Source organism: Coenobita brevimanus, chromosome 101, assembly GCF_032717465.1.
Source record: "Coenobita brevimanus isolate Jiangsu-jjx chromosome 101, ASM3271746v2, whole genome shotgun sequence".
In the NCBI taxonomy this organism is placed as follows: Eukaryota; Metazoa; Arthropoda; class Malacostraca; order Decapoda; family Coenobitidae; genus Coenobita; species Coenobita brevimanus.
In genome coordinates, this window is record NC_137054.1 from 7,845,897 (window position 1) to 7,863,363 (window position 17,467).

At 40.6% G+C, this 17,467-nt stretch overlaps 1 protein-coding gene across 1 annotated transcript in view; it reads right to left on the minus strand.

Moving 5' to 3' along the window:
- Positions 1 to 5,120: 5,120 nt before the first annotated feature.
- Positions 5,121 to 17,467, minus strand: part of Pu (GTP cyclohydrolase punch) — a 46,219-nt gene continuing 33,872 nt past the window's right edge. The window contains exons 4-6 of the mRNA XM_080284521.1: positions 9,193 to 9,224; positions 6,649 to 6,733; positions 5,121 to 5,438 (exon numbers count right to left, since the gene is read on the minus strand). Coding sequence (XP_080140647.1) covers positions 5,315 to 5,438; positions 6,649 to 6,733; positions 9,193 to 9,224 — 241 coding nt within the window. The 3' untranslated portion in view covers positions 5,121 to 5,314. The remainder of the gene's footprint in view (positions 5,439 to 6,648; positions 6,734 to 9,192; positions 9,225 to 17,467) is intronic.

Consider the following 17,467-nt stretch of genomic DNA (forward strand, 5'->3'; position numbering starts at 1 on the left):
CGCTGAATATCTAACGTCTCCAGTTCGATGAGTCTCTTCCAAGCTGAGTAAAATCGTCTGAAAACAAGATTAAAGCAAAAAGTACGTTCTCGTACTGAAGATGTTGAAGGATTAAAAAATATTTTCCTAGAATACCGGCAATCTTTTATAGATACATAACGTACACTTAATCTTACGTCGTTGTTGATTTGTTATTGTGTAGAATAATTATACAGATATACTGTATACCTACTTGTTTCTTTTGAAGTTTACATAAAGTACATATGTATCTATTGTCCGACGCTGCATTTTGTGTGTGGCTGCCTCGAAAAGGGACTTACCGGTATTTCTGGCAGTGACCTCTCCCCACACCACACACAACCCTTCTTCGTGTATCTCCCACTCTTGTTCCTTCATCAGCACATCCAGTAATAAATAAAATTCATATCAGTCCTCCAGTATGAAAACAATTAATCTCTTCATGTAATTTGTAGGCTCTTGTGTATACTAAGTGTATTTATGTTGGTCAGGCACCGACAGAGTGAGGGTGTGGTTTTGGTGACTAGCTTGTCCGTGTGTTTGCTTTGACTGCTTGAGCGTCTGAGTGGCTGGAATAAAGGGCTAATCACTCGAGATGTATCCTTAGCCAACAAGATCTAAGCAGACTTACCGTTCTTTGCCTTTTAATCTAACCTAATCCCGTCCATATTATCGTAACCTAAACTATCTTACCCTGTCCCGAACTAACCTAACCGAGGTTATACAAACTAATGTAAACTTCATCCTAAAGTTATCTAATCTTCTTAATTTTTTAAAATGTAACTTAGCCTTCTTTTTTGTATGCTGATATACTTTAATATACTTTATCCCAGCCAGATCTAACCCTAGCCTAGCCTCACACTGGTTCACATCTCTACAAGTTTTCCTCTGATATACTAAAATTCATAAAATTTTTCACTCATCTTCATTATGCTGTTGATGAATATATACATTTTACCCAGCACTTGCTAACATGCACTGTACAATACTTGTGTTACTGCTTTATTTCCATCACGTACGATCTGTTCAAAGTGATATCGACAAACTAATATATTTTATTGTTATTTATTGGGCAATAAAATAACTTTCTTCTAAAATAGACATTTATTTCAATAACCAAGTCTGACAAACATTGTGTCCCAGGTCCTTATACTTAAGGTTATTCAAAACTTGATACATTGACCTCTGACTACACTACAGACAACAATACTCTTCAATGTACAGGATGGACAGTGTTGCCACCTGTTTGAGGCACCTGTAGCAGATTTTTTATTTTCATTCGCTTGCTCTTAATACTGAAGTATGGACAAACGTTGCTTCCCTGTGGTGCCATGACGCTGTTCCGAGGGCCTCGTGTCAACCTCACCTTGAGGGGTCACTGGCACCACAGGGGGATCCAGTCTGCTGCGAAAGACTTTTGTAATATGTAAGTGTGAAGCATAATTGTACTCCCGTGTTTCAAGGTAACTCTAAATTCGATCCTATTGTCTCGATGGGATTGGAAAGTACGCTTGACTGAAGTACTAATTATTTCCACGTTGTAAAGGGCATGTTCACTTCAGCAGCATTTCGCATGAAGAAAATGAAAAAGAAACAATAGGTCTTCTCTCTCTATCGCACCACATGACAACATCAGCATCGTCATCAGAAGCAACTCCCGCTGATCTCCTGGCTGTATATAGAAATGGTTCTACAAAAATAAATATTCTGGCGTATCACAGGTGGTGGTGAGAGGGGGGCTGAGGGGCTCGGGGGAAGACGGCCCCCTCGGGAAGCACTGGTGGTAAGGGGGCTTCGTGCTTCACCCTCCCAAACCGCTCAACCCCCCCTGCTGTGCCGATGATATGACTGTTCTCCACCTAGGGAAGCTCTTGGGGGGAACAGTGAGTGTGCACAGATGAAATACGATACAGTACATACGTGTTTTAATCAGTTCAGGTGGAGGACTTTTTTTTTTTTTTAATTTTACACTTGCTACTTCCAGATGATTATTTGTTTAGCATAGAAGAGCCAGTTAGTAGAAAAGGAGTTCATGAAGGCGATATCTATAAACTCCAATTCTAAATTTGCACTACTAGCTGAGTAAAATCGTCTGACGATTGTAAGAGTAAAATTAAACTTCGTCATCCTTCTGAACAGGTTACTACTGATGGCAGAAAAACTGTACGACGCACTTTCTTACTGAGACATAAACGTTGTTCGCAGTGTCATTCCTTGCAGTTACTATTTTCAGTATCTGACACCATGGAACGGCGGTAAGAAAGTAGATGATGATGATGACGAAAAATATATATATAAATACAGCTCGTGGTTGTTTTGACCTTGACCTGTGATACTGTTTGACCCTTGACCCCAAATTTTCCCAGCATGAGTTTTCCTAGTCACTGAAACGTGGACAGATAGGCGCCAAGGGACAGCATAGTCAACGCTTAAGGCTCATTTCATTATGCCAAGTGGAATGTGGTTTATTTCCTATCCTCACAGGGGTTAGGATAAATTAAAGGCTAACTCAAATCTTCACCCCGTCAGGTTAGATCATTCGGCCCTGTGTCTGCTGCCTTTTGTCGGAGCAGCGGCAATATTTTCCTCTAACACTAAAATATAACGAGAACTTAAAGGCTAAATAAAGAAAAAAAGCGTGTATGTCAAAAATTAACACAACTAAATATGAATCCTTGCAATTTGAGAAGTTAGGTCATGGAAAATATGTGTCGAGAAATACGATAAACAAGGTGGCTCCTACACTTGTCAGATTGGGAGGTTCTCTTGCACTTATTCATTACCAGCTTTTATCTATTTACGGCACGTCGAGATAAAAAAATAAATAAATAAATAAAAATGATATATGGGAGAACAGTGTGATGTAAAAAGGAAGATATATAAATTTAAAAAAAAAAAGTGTAAATTTGCTTCCTAAGATCATGAGTAAAAACGAATTGATGAATCACGGGTAACAGAATGGCACAAAATGGGGACAATGTTGACAAATGGTCCAGGGACAAAAAAGTGTCTTACGAATACACAAACCTTAAAAATTACTTTTTTTTTTTTTGCACATGAAAGAAATAAGCAACGTCTGCAGAATACATATGATAAAAAACGAGACATCTAACGTAATCACTATAATAATTAAGGAAAAACACGTGAGGGGGAAAGCTTAAGAAGAAAGAACTTACCAAATTATTGTATTTCTGTGACAAGCAAGAAACAAGCAGCCCCTCCTGAATTATAATGTAAAAAAGAGATTTACGCAAATAATAATACTGAATGAAAAAATTACATGAAAGGGGAGAACTCGAGAGGAAGAAACTTACCTACGAGTTACTGCTTTTTGGCACAGGGAAGAAACAAGCAACCTCTACAGAAAACAGGATACGAGAGAGAGAGAGAGAGAGAGAGAGAGAGAGAGAGAGAGAGAGAGAGAGAGAGAGAGAGAGAGAGAGAGAGAAATCTAACAGAATATAATCAATGTAAAATACACATGAAGTGAAGAACCCGAGGGGAAGGAATGTTTAACTTCTTTAGCCCGATGACGTATTTTGTATTTCCTTCGACACCACCAGACGATTTTATTGAAGTTAGAATGAGTGTCTAGTAGTGAAGGGGCTAAGGAAGTCATTTTAAACCCCGCTCACAGTTTGGGGGAAAAAAATCTTCCTGCAACAATAATAAAACTGTTTGGAGATACAAAGAATACAATATAAATTCGTCCTCTGGGTGAAGGGGTTGGTAGGGACGGGAACAGGTTAACGCAGAAAGAGGAGCGGGTGGGGACTGGGAAGGGGGGGCATGGGAGGATGGGGATTAAGGGAGAGTTCAGGGAAGGCAGGCAGGTAGGTAGGCAGGATGGTCGAACTACACGTTAAACCAAATTGATACTCGGCCTTGGTGAGCCTCGGCGCAGTGGATCTCGGTCCATTTTTTTTTTTCTCTTTTTAGCCATGCCATCTCTCAGATCGATTCGGGGAAGATATTAGCCTCTTTTGACCGAGTATGCTATTTATATTTTATTCTTGCTACCTCCAGATGATATTTCTTCAGCTAATGAGAGACGTTTTGTAGTAATGGGGTTATAAACAATATCTAGTAACCTCTTCACAGCAAACGTTTTCCCAAGCTGAACAAATTCTTCTGGCGGTAACTATATATATATATATATATATATATATATATATATATATATATATATATATATATATATATATATATATATATATAAAACTATCTTATTGAAGAGGTTATGAGAAAAAATTTTCGATATTAATTTCCTAAATTTTGGAGGAACACTCAGTCCCAGGATCTCCATATCATCCATAAACATTTTTGTGTCCCCGATTTTCCAAGGGTACTTCAAATTTAATGACTTATAAGATAAAAATAATGATTTTCTGTTTCGAATTTTTCACCTTCAAATAATTTCCCATTATTTCCGCTGTATCATGATTCTGTGATTTTCGGATAATCATCACCTTTTTCAAGGATCCATACTTCTCTGGGGTATTAAAATGTTCTCCTAGGAGTATTTTCATTATGATTCTTTCTCCATTTCTCACAGAATATTTCTTATTTTAATAACCATATTATCACTTTTTTTTCAGTAATTTGAATTTGCAACCACCTACTCGTCAGCATTTATCCATTTTGTAATAATATCCAACTGATCATCACTTTAGCTTTTCTCATAGATATTTCGTAAAGAGACTGACTTCTTAATTTCTTGCCAATCACCTCTTCCTTTTTTTCTCATCGATCTCATTCTTGTCAGTGAGTCTAAGTGCTCCAAATTGCTTCCAATTATTATACTTCCCTTGTTTCTGGTTTCTCGTCTCGTCTCCAACTCATTTATATATTTGTTTTCATTTTCTTATTATTTTTGTCCAACCTCTTCTTTGCTCTTCTCACCCTTGTACTTTATTTTCGCTTCTCTGGCTCCTTAAGTGTTTTCTCATTTTAGTCCATTTCGTTCTTCCATTATCTTTATCATTTTCCCCTCTCGTCTTTTCGTCTCCAAGTCGTTCCCTTTCGTCTGCTTTTTCCTTACTTCCTGATTCGTTTCCTTATTGCTCCATTCTTTCGTTAATATTTTCCTCCACCTATTCCATTCTTCGCTAGTAATTTTATCACATTTTCCTCTCCCCATCAGTCCCTCTCACTTCATCTCTCCTTCTCTCAGCATTTCCTCTCCTCCTCCCTCATCTTTCCTTCTCCTTCCCTTCCTCCTCGTCTCTCCTCCTCTCGCCATTTCCTCTCCTCCCTCCTCCGGCTCCCCCCAGTCGTCGTGTCACCCTGCCCCCCCTTACTTGACCAGCGTAAGGAACTCCTCTCTGGTCTTTGGGTCGTCTCTGAACACACCCATCATGGTTGACGTGGTGGTCTTGGAGTTGATCTTCTGCACGCCTCGCATCACCATACACATGTGCCTGTGGAGGGAAAAAGAAGAAGGGAAATCGTATAAAGGGGGAAAGTAGAACAAGTCAAAGGAAAAACAGGAAAAGTGGCATTCTTTCTCTATCCATGAAAATATCTGTGTACGTATTTGTTTATCATTCTTGGAGTTTGTCTTCTGAACGCCTCGCATCACCATACACGTGTGCCTGTTGAAGGAAAAAGGAAAAGGAACTAGGATACGGAGAAAAGGAATGGTTGTATTTTTCTGCCCATCCATCAAGATATATCCTTGTTTATTTCTATATGGATCTGTTTGTCTGTCTTGGTGCTAATCTTCTATTCGCCATGCATCACCATACGCATAAGATTGTTGTCAGAAAAAAGGCAAACAGATACAGTGTTAACCTCAACTTGTCTGTCTGTCTGTCTGTGTATCTGTCAGTCTGTCTGTTTACCTGTCTGTCTCTCCAACTTGATCTGCACACTGCACATCAATATAAACATAGGGCTGTTGCAAGAGTGAAAGGAAAATGAAAATAAGAATATTATAAGGAAAATAAAGTTAGTATTATCCTGTCACTAGACAGCGAAAGTGAAAAATAGAAACAGTTACTCTCTCTCTCTCTCTCTCTCTCTCTCTCTCTCTCTCTCTCTCTCTCGTCTGACTTAAAATGTAACAGGAAACATTCTAGCCTGACACTTAATGGTCTCTGAGTCATCTCCTGGGAGATACTATGACTAAGATATATATATATATATATATATATATATATATATATATATATATATATATATATATATATATACTGTATATATATCTATCTATCTATATATTCACATATTATTTAAATAATATATATATATATATATATATATATATATATATATATATATATACTGTATATATATCTATACCTATCTATCTATCTATTTATATATAAGATGTATGTGTGACGTGCTGTAATATATTATTCTCCGTGAATCATCACGCAGATGGTGATTCCCTGAAAGGGTAAGTTGAAGAATAACATAACTCAATAAAAATAGTAAAATAGTAAATAAACAAATAACTAGCAAATAATGATTGAATACATAAATAGTAAATAAATAAACAAGTAGTAAATGAAAACAGTAAAAGAATCATGCAAATGGTGTCCTCACGAAGTTGAAGAGTAAAGTGACTGCCAAGAATACTAATACTAATACTAACACTAATACTAATAAAACATGTGTTATACTCACGTTCCCTCTATGACCACCCCGACACCAGTGGGCTGAATGGCCTCCACCACCGCCAAGGCAATCTGCTTCGTTAGTCGCTCCTGCACTGTTAACACGGAGGGAGAGCAACAGGGTGAGTGAAGGCCTACCATAAAGAGTACGGAAGAGAAATATATCTGTATTCTGGGGCTAGCATTCTCGCCGGGTAAAGAGGCTCCCTAATACCTCTTCCTAAGCGATTTATTTTGTTTATTACGCCTTGCCATCCTCTTCTGTGTTACCTAAATCATTCTAATATCGCTATACTCTGCATAAATAACGTACAAAAGGATATTATGTAGCTGTTTCCAAAAATAAGTTAGTAAAGAAGAGGTGTCAGGGCGCCTCCTTAACCGACGAGAATATGGAATACAGGCATGGATGTCAGAAGATTCGTAACATCCCTTTCTTGGCGATTTATTGTGCATGTTACACCTTAATATTGTCTTGCATGTATTATATAGTCTAAATACAACCATTTTTAGCATTAATCGTATACAAGAGGATAATGAGGTGCAATGCACAAAACAAATCGCTATGCAAAATGTGTTAGGAATTTTCTTACTCTCTGTTCCGTCGTGTAGGTGAGGATACAGACTGAAAGAAGGCTACGTTTCATTTGGTAACGTTCTGAGCAAACCGAATCTCACTTCCAGGCATAATGTAGATGACAGTGAGTATCGGAATGTCTAGAATGTGGTCTACTGAAACGGAGTGTTCTTATTTAGCCTCTTACCCCGACCGACGCCGACAAAACCTGCATCCAATATGGCCCGTTTTCCCAGTGACTTCGCTATACAGAGAGGAAAAGAAAAAAAAAAAAAACTATCTTCCCAGTTCCCTCTGACGAAAATTTACAACTGGCGAAATACAATGAAAACCCAGTCTCTATCAGGGCGTGTTTCAGATCGTTCGACTTATCTGCTATGTGTTCGTCAAATTTTGGGAAGATACTTATTTCACTCTCAGTACCTCTTCCAAAGCGATTTATTTAGCATATTATACCTGAACACTCTATTGCATGCCATTCATGTAATTTTCCTATCGGTATACTTCGCTTCAGTAACATGTAAGGCTATTTTGAGGTGTAAACCGCACCATAACTAGCTTCTAAAGCCTCGTAAAACAGTACCTCTCTTGATTCCAGCCTCAGTGTAAAGAAGCCGAAAAGGTCGATGTATTCAGTACCTAGGGCGATTTTACTAGGTCACTGGCTGTTGACTTCTGATCAGGAATAGTTTATGCGATATTTCTGGTGATTTACTAAATTTTACGAGATTGTACATTTGTTTCAACCTACCGTTATCTCGTAAAATTCAGTAAATCAACAGAATTATCATGTAATTATCCCTGACCCAACGTAAATAACCAAACAGTCCAGTAAAATCGTCCCACATACTGGATACATTAACGTTTACATGATAATTCTGGATTAACTACTGAATTTACGAGATACATTTGTTTCAGATCTTGGGCAATATACGCCAAAGAGCAGTTATTTTTACCCAACATCTGGATCGATTTTACAGGAGTATAATCGATTAGCGTTTGATCTGGGCCAATCACCCCACAGTGCAACTGGTTTGTATTGGACCATCGAGAAGACACAACATCAGGAAGAAAAAAAGTAAAACATAGCGAGACTTCGAAATGCACACAGCTGGCAAAGAAACAGCCACATACAGAAATTTTTATTGCTGAAACATACCCAGTGAATCAGAAGCCTACAAACAGTGGACTTTTACTATACCCTGTTTACACTAATTTGGCCTAAACCTGCCATGTTTCCATCTTGAATGCTGAGCTGTAACAATAACTCAAGCACTAGAACGTGATGCAGGTCACGAAGAAGTACTGTGGGGAAAAAAATGCGGTCGTAGTGATGTCCTTTTTTACTACTGAGTTAAGTGAAATAAATTGCAAAAGGACGGAAATAGGGCCAAGTTAATGTAAAGCGATGATAGAACAGTGAGGCCTGGTGATGGCGTGAAAAGGGTTGTCCCGCCAAAGTTCCAAGTTTTCAAGCAGGATTCAAGAGTCGAGCAAAGTGGTAGTGCTGCTTCTGTTGTGCTGCTGACTGGAGGTATGGTAGTGTTTATAAGAATGTGAAGTAAAAGGAGGTTCGGTTCCTGGGGTGAACACCGCAGCTGCTACACCCAAGGTAGCACAGTGATATCACACCATGGCTCCTTGTCAGCGTCTTTACATATGGTAATGGTGTTTATTTACATACACGGTTACATTTATCATCTGAACAACACACATCTCATTAAAATCAAGGCTCGAATTCTAAGTGGCTCGGAGATTTCGTAGCACATCATCCTTAGCTTTTTATTCTGCACAGGACACCTCAGTATCCTCTTGCATGTTACTGATGCAAGATACCAAAGACATAAAAAACATACAAGGGAAGTTAAGGTGTAATAGGCAGTATAAATCGCTAAGGATGAGATGTTACGAAACGTCCAACGCCACAAGAAATACGACTCGGCAAAAAATGACCTTAACCCTTTACAGCACACTCACCTTGTAGTCTGCGGCTGAACACCTCCACGATTCTGTGAGGTGGAGAAAATAAAGGTGTTAGAATTTAGTGCTCTTTTATCACTATGTTTACGTCTGTGTAGTTATATATCCGTCTGAATGTTTTGCTTGTGTCCTACTTATTTGTCTTTCTGCCTCAGTATTGATGTATCACTGTATCTAACTATCCATCTACCTATCTGCCCGTCTCTTTATCCGTCTAACCTTTAATTAGTCAGTATCATTCAGCCAGTTAGTCAGTCTATCATTATATCTATCTATCTCTGCCTATCTAACCTCCTCTGTCTGTCTGTCTGTCTGTCTGTCTGTCTCTGTCTCTCTCTCTCTCTCTCTCTCTCTCTCTCTTTCTTTCTTTGCCGCGGATTAAGCTCTCCATCCACGAATATCCAAAACGAGATGAGATATGTGCCATCCAGACCCAATCTAGTGGACCTAATCCCACCATGAACCGATTTAACTGTGACCCAGTAATACTCAAAACCATATTCACTTCCATGTCCCTTCTTACTGTTTCCTGCCGACATCTGATGGAGGGTATAGAGGGCGTGGGGAGTCTTCCTGCTGTATTGTCCTTAATTTTAACTCACAAATAAGATATCATAGTCATACCCTGCTTAACGAATAGCCTCGAAAGTACTGTGATATTTGTTGTTGCTTGATTTCCTTTAAACTCCTTTGGATTATAGGTTCGCAGATTTCCATCTTGGTCCGCAGAGAAGTGGTGGCGTTATAACACCTGCGTTTGCGAAGTGAAAGCGGGTGTTATGTTCATGTGTGTGTGTGTGTGTGTGTGTGTGTGTGTGAAATAACTTAGCTTCGATCTTACTTTCTTACTTTTGACAGAACCTGTGGAAGGACTGATCGTCAGCCAAGAAGTAAATCTATCTTTTTTCAGAACTATACACTGAAGGTTTAGGTCACAGGGCTAGGTCAAAGTTTGACATTGCAAGGTTAGCATAAGCTGTTTTTATCTGATTTAAATCATCAAACTTAATGGAATGGTTGTGGATACGGCAAGAACGAAGGTAATCAATTCTGCAAATAATCAGTCATAGGTCAAGGCTATAGGGCAACGTCAAAGGCTGGCCTGTGTTTCTGAATGTAAATAAAATACGTCACATAGTTTTGATCTGATTTGGACCAGATTTAGTAGAAATGTTGCGGGTCAGCAAAGTAAACAGTTATTATTCCATTTCCACCACACATAGCCTAGTGGATGTGTCCTAGGCAAGGCGTGAAAACCTATTTGGACCAACTCTCGTGAGAATGTTTAGGGTAAGGCAAGGATACAAGGATCCGAATCTGAGTGGAATCGAGTCAGGGTCACAAGGAAATGTCGAAGATCAAGGTCATAAAGTAAGTCAACTCGTTTCATGCGATTTGAACCAAACTTGGTGGAAGAATTAAGGCTGAAAGAATAGCGAAGTTTTATTTTTAAAGAAAACAGAAGGTCAGGATCACAGAGAAAGCCAGATAGTTGTTCCTCAGATCAGTGAGTCGGGGCGGGTGTTGCACTATTTGATGGCTCCCTCTTATATTCCACTGCTTCTCCGAACTGTCTGCTTGCATCCCTCCACCTCTATGACGGATGTGTAGCACCCGTCAGGCAACAAACTCTAATCCCTATTCTGTCCAACTCTCTAATGCAAGAGTTAACCAGTACTCCCAGTCTTTCATTTATGCAATAGGTCAACTCTGGAACTGTCTCCCTTTGTCTGTATTTCCTACTTCCTATGATCTCCAGTCTTTCAAATGGTGTGTCCAGGCATCTCGAAATGAACGGATCTTGAATTTGGCTCTCCTTTTTATTGTTTTTTTTTTTTCTTGGAAGGAACTGTTTTGCGGGCTCAGCCTATGGTTCCTTCTTCCTCGTTTAAAAAAAGAAAAAGAAAAAGAAAAAGAAACTTGAGCGTGTTAATACCTTCCCCAACATGTCATGCTCGCGCCAACTCTATGGCCTGTACTCTCGTCAGTTAAAGAAGCTCCCTAACATCTTTTTCTAAGCGATTTATTATGCTTGTTACTCCTTTCTGTTTTCTTCTGTCATTTAAATCACTCAAATACTAACATACTCAGGGTAAATAACATACAAATTGATATTTACCAGCCGTATCCAAAAATAAATCGCTAAGGAAGAGGTGCTAGGGGCCTCCTTAACCAATGAGAAAACTGACCCAGGATGTTATTTAGTAGAGGACGAATTATAGAAGCATGAGAGTGTTAATTTTCCCTATGGCTCGTATCCCTGGCGATTAAGTTCCCTGACACCTCCTACTTACAGAGTTATTTTAGGATACGGCTGGCTAATATCGTTTTGTACGTTATTTACGCAGAGTACGGTGATATTAGAATTATTCAAGTAACACCTAATAGGAAGGCAAGGTGTAATAAGCAAAATAAATAGCTCATGAAGAGGTGTTAGGGAGCACCCTTAACCGACGAAAGTACGGGCCTAAGTCTGTCCTATAGGCTACTAACCCATTGACTGTCATTGTTAACATTTGGGAACACGTATTAATATGCTTATTTTACTGATGAAGCTTAACTGTAGTGATGTCATCCGTTATTATGTTTATACAAGATCACTTTGGCATGGCTATCGTAATGAGACTCTTTGGACTGCCTCTGTGTGTCCAGTTGATCTGAATGTCCGTGAATTTTCAAGCACGCGTGTCCTGTCAGATAGTTATGTATTTTGATAAGTACTTTTACTTATATCAGTGAAGTCCTTATTTCAAAGAATAGAATAATGCATATTCTATTACAGCATACACCCAAAATTCTTTAAAGATTAACTCTGAATATTATAAAGTCAATGAATTTGTTCCCAAATGGGAACAATGACAGAGAATCTACCCACACGTTGGGTCATTGCAAAATGACTAAAGAATAGTTTTAGTACTTAATTTGGCTTTCAGTTACTGAGAAAGGCATATGGTTTATTATTTTATCAAGAAGTTCACAACACTGTGTATCAAACTAGGGGACATTAGGAAGGGGAGGGAATGTATAGCTATTCGTTATAGGATGGTTATTGAAAGAAGTATTTTGAGGAGGTAAAGAAGTCGTATGCTGCCTTCTTAGATAAGTAGAAAACATAAAGCAAAGTAGATAGACAAGAAATAAGGGAGGCACTGAAAACTTGTGGAGTAGATGAGAAACTGCTGAATCCTGTCAGGGGTATGTGTAGGGGCATAAGGGCTGAAGTGCATGGAAAGTAAACTGAGTTATTTCATATAAATATTAGCCTGAAACACGAATGTCTCATTTCTCTATGGTTATTTATTGTATATCTATGGATGATATCTATCTATCTATCTATCTATCTATATATAGTATATATATATACAGTATATATATATCTATCTATCTATATACCTAGGCTGCTTCCCCCAAGGAAAGGGAGGTAGCCGAGACAGGACGACACACTCCCCATTTACTCATCCATTCAAACACATTCATTCGCATCTTAGCCCCAAGGGGAGAACGGACAGATCCTCACCGCACCACACCGCACAAGGGTCAACTGAGCAATGCAATCAGTGACATCCGCAGCAGGGCCCTACAGCAGAGCTGGTTTACCCCTGCCACATCATAACAGACCCATCCCCTTACCCGCACCTGACCTGACTAGCTGATCAGACCAAATGCGGGAGAATATCCCCTCAGGGCTGCGTCATCACTTATTCATTCACAATTTCTCTCCATTTATTTCTGTCACGCACAGCCACTCTTCCTTGCTCAACAGACATCCCTCTTGCGTCCAGTGCTCTCTTCACACTGTCCATCCATCCTATTCGTGGTCTTCCTCTCAGCCTTACACCTCTCACATCAGATCTAACAATCTTTTTCACCAATCGCTCATTATCCATTCTCTCCATATGCCCAAACCATCGCAACACCCTCTGCTCAACTCTACCAGCCATCTCCCGAACAACTCCAGTTCTCCTTCGCACTTCATCATTTTGCACTCGATCCATACGCGTCACTCCACACATACTCCTCAGACACCTCATCTACATTACATTCAAACTTTTCCTCTCTGCTACACCCATATTCCATGTTTCAGCCCCATATAACGCAGTCGGTACCACAACACCCTCATACAACCTTCTCTTTACATCCATTCTAAGCGAACGACATCTAAACACTTTTTTCATTCCTCCCAGCACCTTTCCTACTTCATTTATTCTAAACTTCATTTCTGCATCTATTCTTCCATCCACAGCAACATGTGACCCTAGATATTTAAAACACTCTACCTCCTCAAGCAACTCGCCATTCAAAGCTATATTCATCCCCCTACCATAGATAGAATTGATAGGGAGGCTTTGTGGACTGTTTTAAGATTGTATGGACTTGATGGTAGGTTACTAAAAGGGGTGAAAAGTTTTTATGTAAATAGTAGAGCATGTGTAAGAGTGGGAATTGCTGTGAGTGATTGGTTTCCCGTGAGAGTGGGGCTGCGACAGGGATGTGTGATGTCGCCTTGGTTGTTTAATATTTACATGGATGGTGTTGTAAGGGAGGTGAATGCAAGAGTTTTAGGTGGTCTGAGTCTGGTAAATGTTGATGGTGGAGATTGGAATCTGAAGCAGCTGCTGTTTGCAGATGATACTGCACTGGTGACTGATTCAGAGGAGAGATTGAGACAGTTGGTAGAGGAGTTTGGAAGGGTGTGTGAAAGGAGGAATTTGAAAGTAAATGAGAATAAGAGTAAAGTGATGAAGTGTACGAGGTTGATAGATGGTAGGGGGATGAATATAGTTTTGAATGGTGAGTTGCTTGAGGAGGTAGATTGTTTTAAATATCTAGGGTCACATGTTGCTGTGGATGGAAGAATAGATGCAGAAGTGAAGTTTAGAATAAATGAAGTAGGAAAGGTGCTGGGAGGAATGAAAAAAGTGTTTAAATGTCGTTCGCTTAGAATGGATGTAAAGAGAAGGCTGTATGAGGGTGTTGTGGTACCGACTGCATTATATGGGGCTGAAACATGGAATATGGGTGTAGCAGAGAGGAAAAGTTTGAATGTAATGGAGATGAGGTGTCTGAGGAGTATGTGTGGAGTGACGCGTATGGATCGGGTGTGAAATGATGAAGTGCGAAGGAGAACTGGAGTTGTTCAGGAGATGGCTGGTAGAGTTGAGCAGAGGGTGTTGCGATGGTTTGGGCATATGGAGAGAATGGATAATGAGCGATTGGTGAAAAAGATAACTAGAGCTGATGTGAGAGGTGTAAGGCTGAGAGGAAGACCACGAATAGGATGGATGGACAGTGTGAAGAGAGCGCTGGATGCGAGAGGAATGTCTGTTGAGCAAGGAAGAGTGGCTGTGCGTGACAGAAATAAATGGAGAGAAATTGTGAATAAATAAGTGATGACGCAGCCCTGAGGGGATATTCTCCCGCATTTGATCTGATCAGCTAGTCAGGTCAGGTGCGGGTAAGGGGATGGGTATGTTATGATGTGGCAGGGGTAAACCAGTTCTGCTGTCGGGCCCTGCTGCGGATGTCACTGATTGCATTGCGCAGTTGACCCTTGTGCGGTGTGATGCGGTGAGGATCTGTCCGTTCTCCCCTTTGGGGCTAAGATGTGAATGAATGTGTTTGAATGGATGAGTAAATGGAGAGTGTGTCGTCCTGTCTCGGCTACCTCCCTTTCCTTGGGGGAAGCAGCCTAGGTATATATATATATATATATATATATATATATATATATATATATATATTCCAAGTCACTCTGTCACCCACCATTTGACTACCCTCCCCCCAACTCACCCCCCCTCCCTCATATACCTCTCAACTCCATCCCTCCACCTCATCCTCGGTCTTCCCCTCCCTCTCCCTCCCTCCACCTCACCTACATACACCCTCTTAGTCAGTCTTTCATTCTCCATTCTCTCCACATGTCCAAACCACCTCAGTGTATTTCTCCTAATCTTCTCAACCACATCCACATCTACCCCACAACGTTCCTTCACTTCTTCATTCGTCAACCTGTCCCTCCACGTCACTCCACATGCTCCTCTCAAATAACTCATTTCCACTGCTCTCACTCTTGACTTGTTCCCCTCTTGCAAGGTCCACGCCTCGCTTCCATACGTCAGGGTAGGGATCACAATACCATCATGCAGTGACTTCTTAACTTCCATACTCACCTCCCTGTTTCTCATCACTGCTTTCAGTGTACCAACAACCTTCCTTCCCTGCTGTACCCTTTCATGTACTTCATCCCCGAAAGTTCCATCCTTACTCATCACACTACCCAAGTACTTGAATGCACTCACATTCTCCATATCCTCACCATCCAACCTCACTGCACACTCTGTGACTTCATTCCTCTCAAACACCATAACTTTACTTTTGTTTACATTAACTTTCAGCTTCCTCCTCCTACACACTGTCCCAAATTCATTCACCAAACCTTGCAACTCCCATTCTTCACTCAACAATACTGTATCATCAGCAAACAGCAACACCGGAAGCTTCCAAATCTCACCCTCATTCATTAGGGCCAGCCCCACAGCCACTGCCCTACCTTGCACCTCCTTTACAACCCCATCCATATATATATTAAACAGCCATGGAGACATCACACACCCCTGTTTCAGCCCCACATTGAGATAAAAAAATTCACTCAGCTCACCATCCACTCGCACCGTAGCCCTAGCTCCCTCGTACATACTCTTCACAGCACTCAACAATATCCCCTCCACTCCATATATTCTTAATACCTTCCACATACCTTGCCTAACTATTCTGTCATAAACTTTCTCCAAGTCCATGAAGGCAGCATACACTTTCCTTCCCTTCTCTAGATACTTCTCCACTAAACATCTTAGAACAAATATCTGATCTACACACCCTTTTCCCTTCCTAAATCCCCCTTGTTCTTCTCCAACTAGCTCCTCTGTCATATGCCTAACCCTATCAATGAGTATTCTACCATATATTTTAACAGTCACACTAAGTAGGCAAATACCCCTATGGTTACCACATACTTCTCTCTCCCCTTTTCCTTTGTACAGAGGAACAATTATACCTGATTTCCAGTCCTCTGGAACCCTTCCCTCTTCCCAAGCCAATCTACACAACTTCCATCTTCACTCCACAACAATCTCACCCCCATATCTAAGCATTTCACCACACACTCCATCAATTCCTGGGGCCTTTCCCAGCTTAATCTTCTTCATCGCTTCCACTACTTCCGCCCTACTGATCTCTTCCTCCCTCCTCTCATCTCTTCTTCTCCCAGCCATTCCCTAACCACTTATACTCACACTGCTCTCACTCTCTACATTCAACAAATCCTCAAAGTGCTCCTTCCATCTCCTCAATTTCTCTCTCTTCTCCACCAACAATCTATTATTCCTATCTTTCACTCCCCTATTATTTCCCTTTTCACACTGCCTTACTTTCTTTACCTCCTTCCAAAACAATTTCTTACTCTCCCTCCATTTCACACTCAGATTCCTCCCAAACTCTTCATCCACTTTCTTCTTACTCGCCTTCACCAGTCTCTTAACCTCCCTTCACCTGCTCACATATACCTCTCTCTTCTCTCTCTCATCTTCTCCCCTACCTCTACACGCCAACCATTCACCATATGCCTTCTTCTTTTGTTCCACAGCTCGTTTCACCTCATCATTCCACCATGCTGTCCCTTGCACACCCTTGCATCTCCTCCTCACTCCACAAACCGCCTCACACGCTGCACCTATCTCTTCCGTGAATATCTTACATACGTCTTCCACCCCTTCCATCTGCTCTAGCTCATACCTTCCCAATCTTTCTTCCACTATGCTCTTATACTCTGTCATTTTCTCACTATCTTGCAATTTCTCCACTCTTCTCACAGGAGCTGCTTCCTCCTGTCTTCCCCTTCGCCTCCTCAACCACTTTCTTTGCATCTTTACCTTGGCCATCACTAAGTGATGGTCCGAGACTCCATTCCCCCACCCTCTCCACACTCTTGCATCCAACACTTGTCGTCTCATTCGCTCATCCACACACACGTAGTCTATCATTGCCTTTCGTTCAACAAGTTCACCATCCATCCTCCTCATTACTCTCCATGTATACCGGTGGATCATCTTATGACGGAAGTAGGTGTTGGCTATTGCCAACCCCTTACAAGCACAGATGTCCACCAAAGCACTACCATTCCCATCTACTTCAGCTGGCACACCCCACTGACCAACCACTCCATCCACTCGTAGATTCCCAACTTTGCCATTCATGTCTCCAATCAACAGCACTC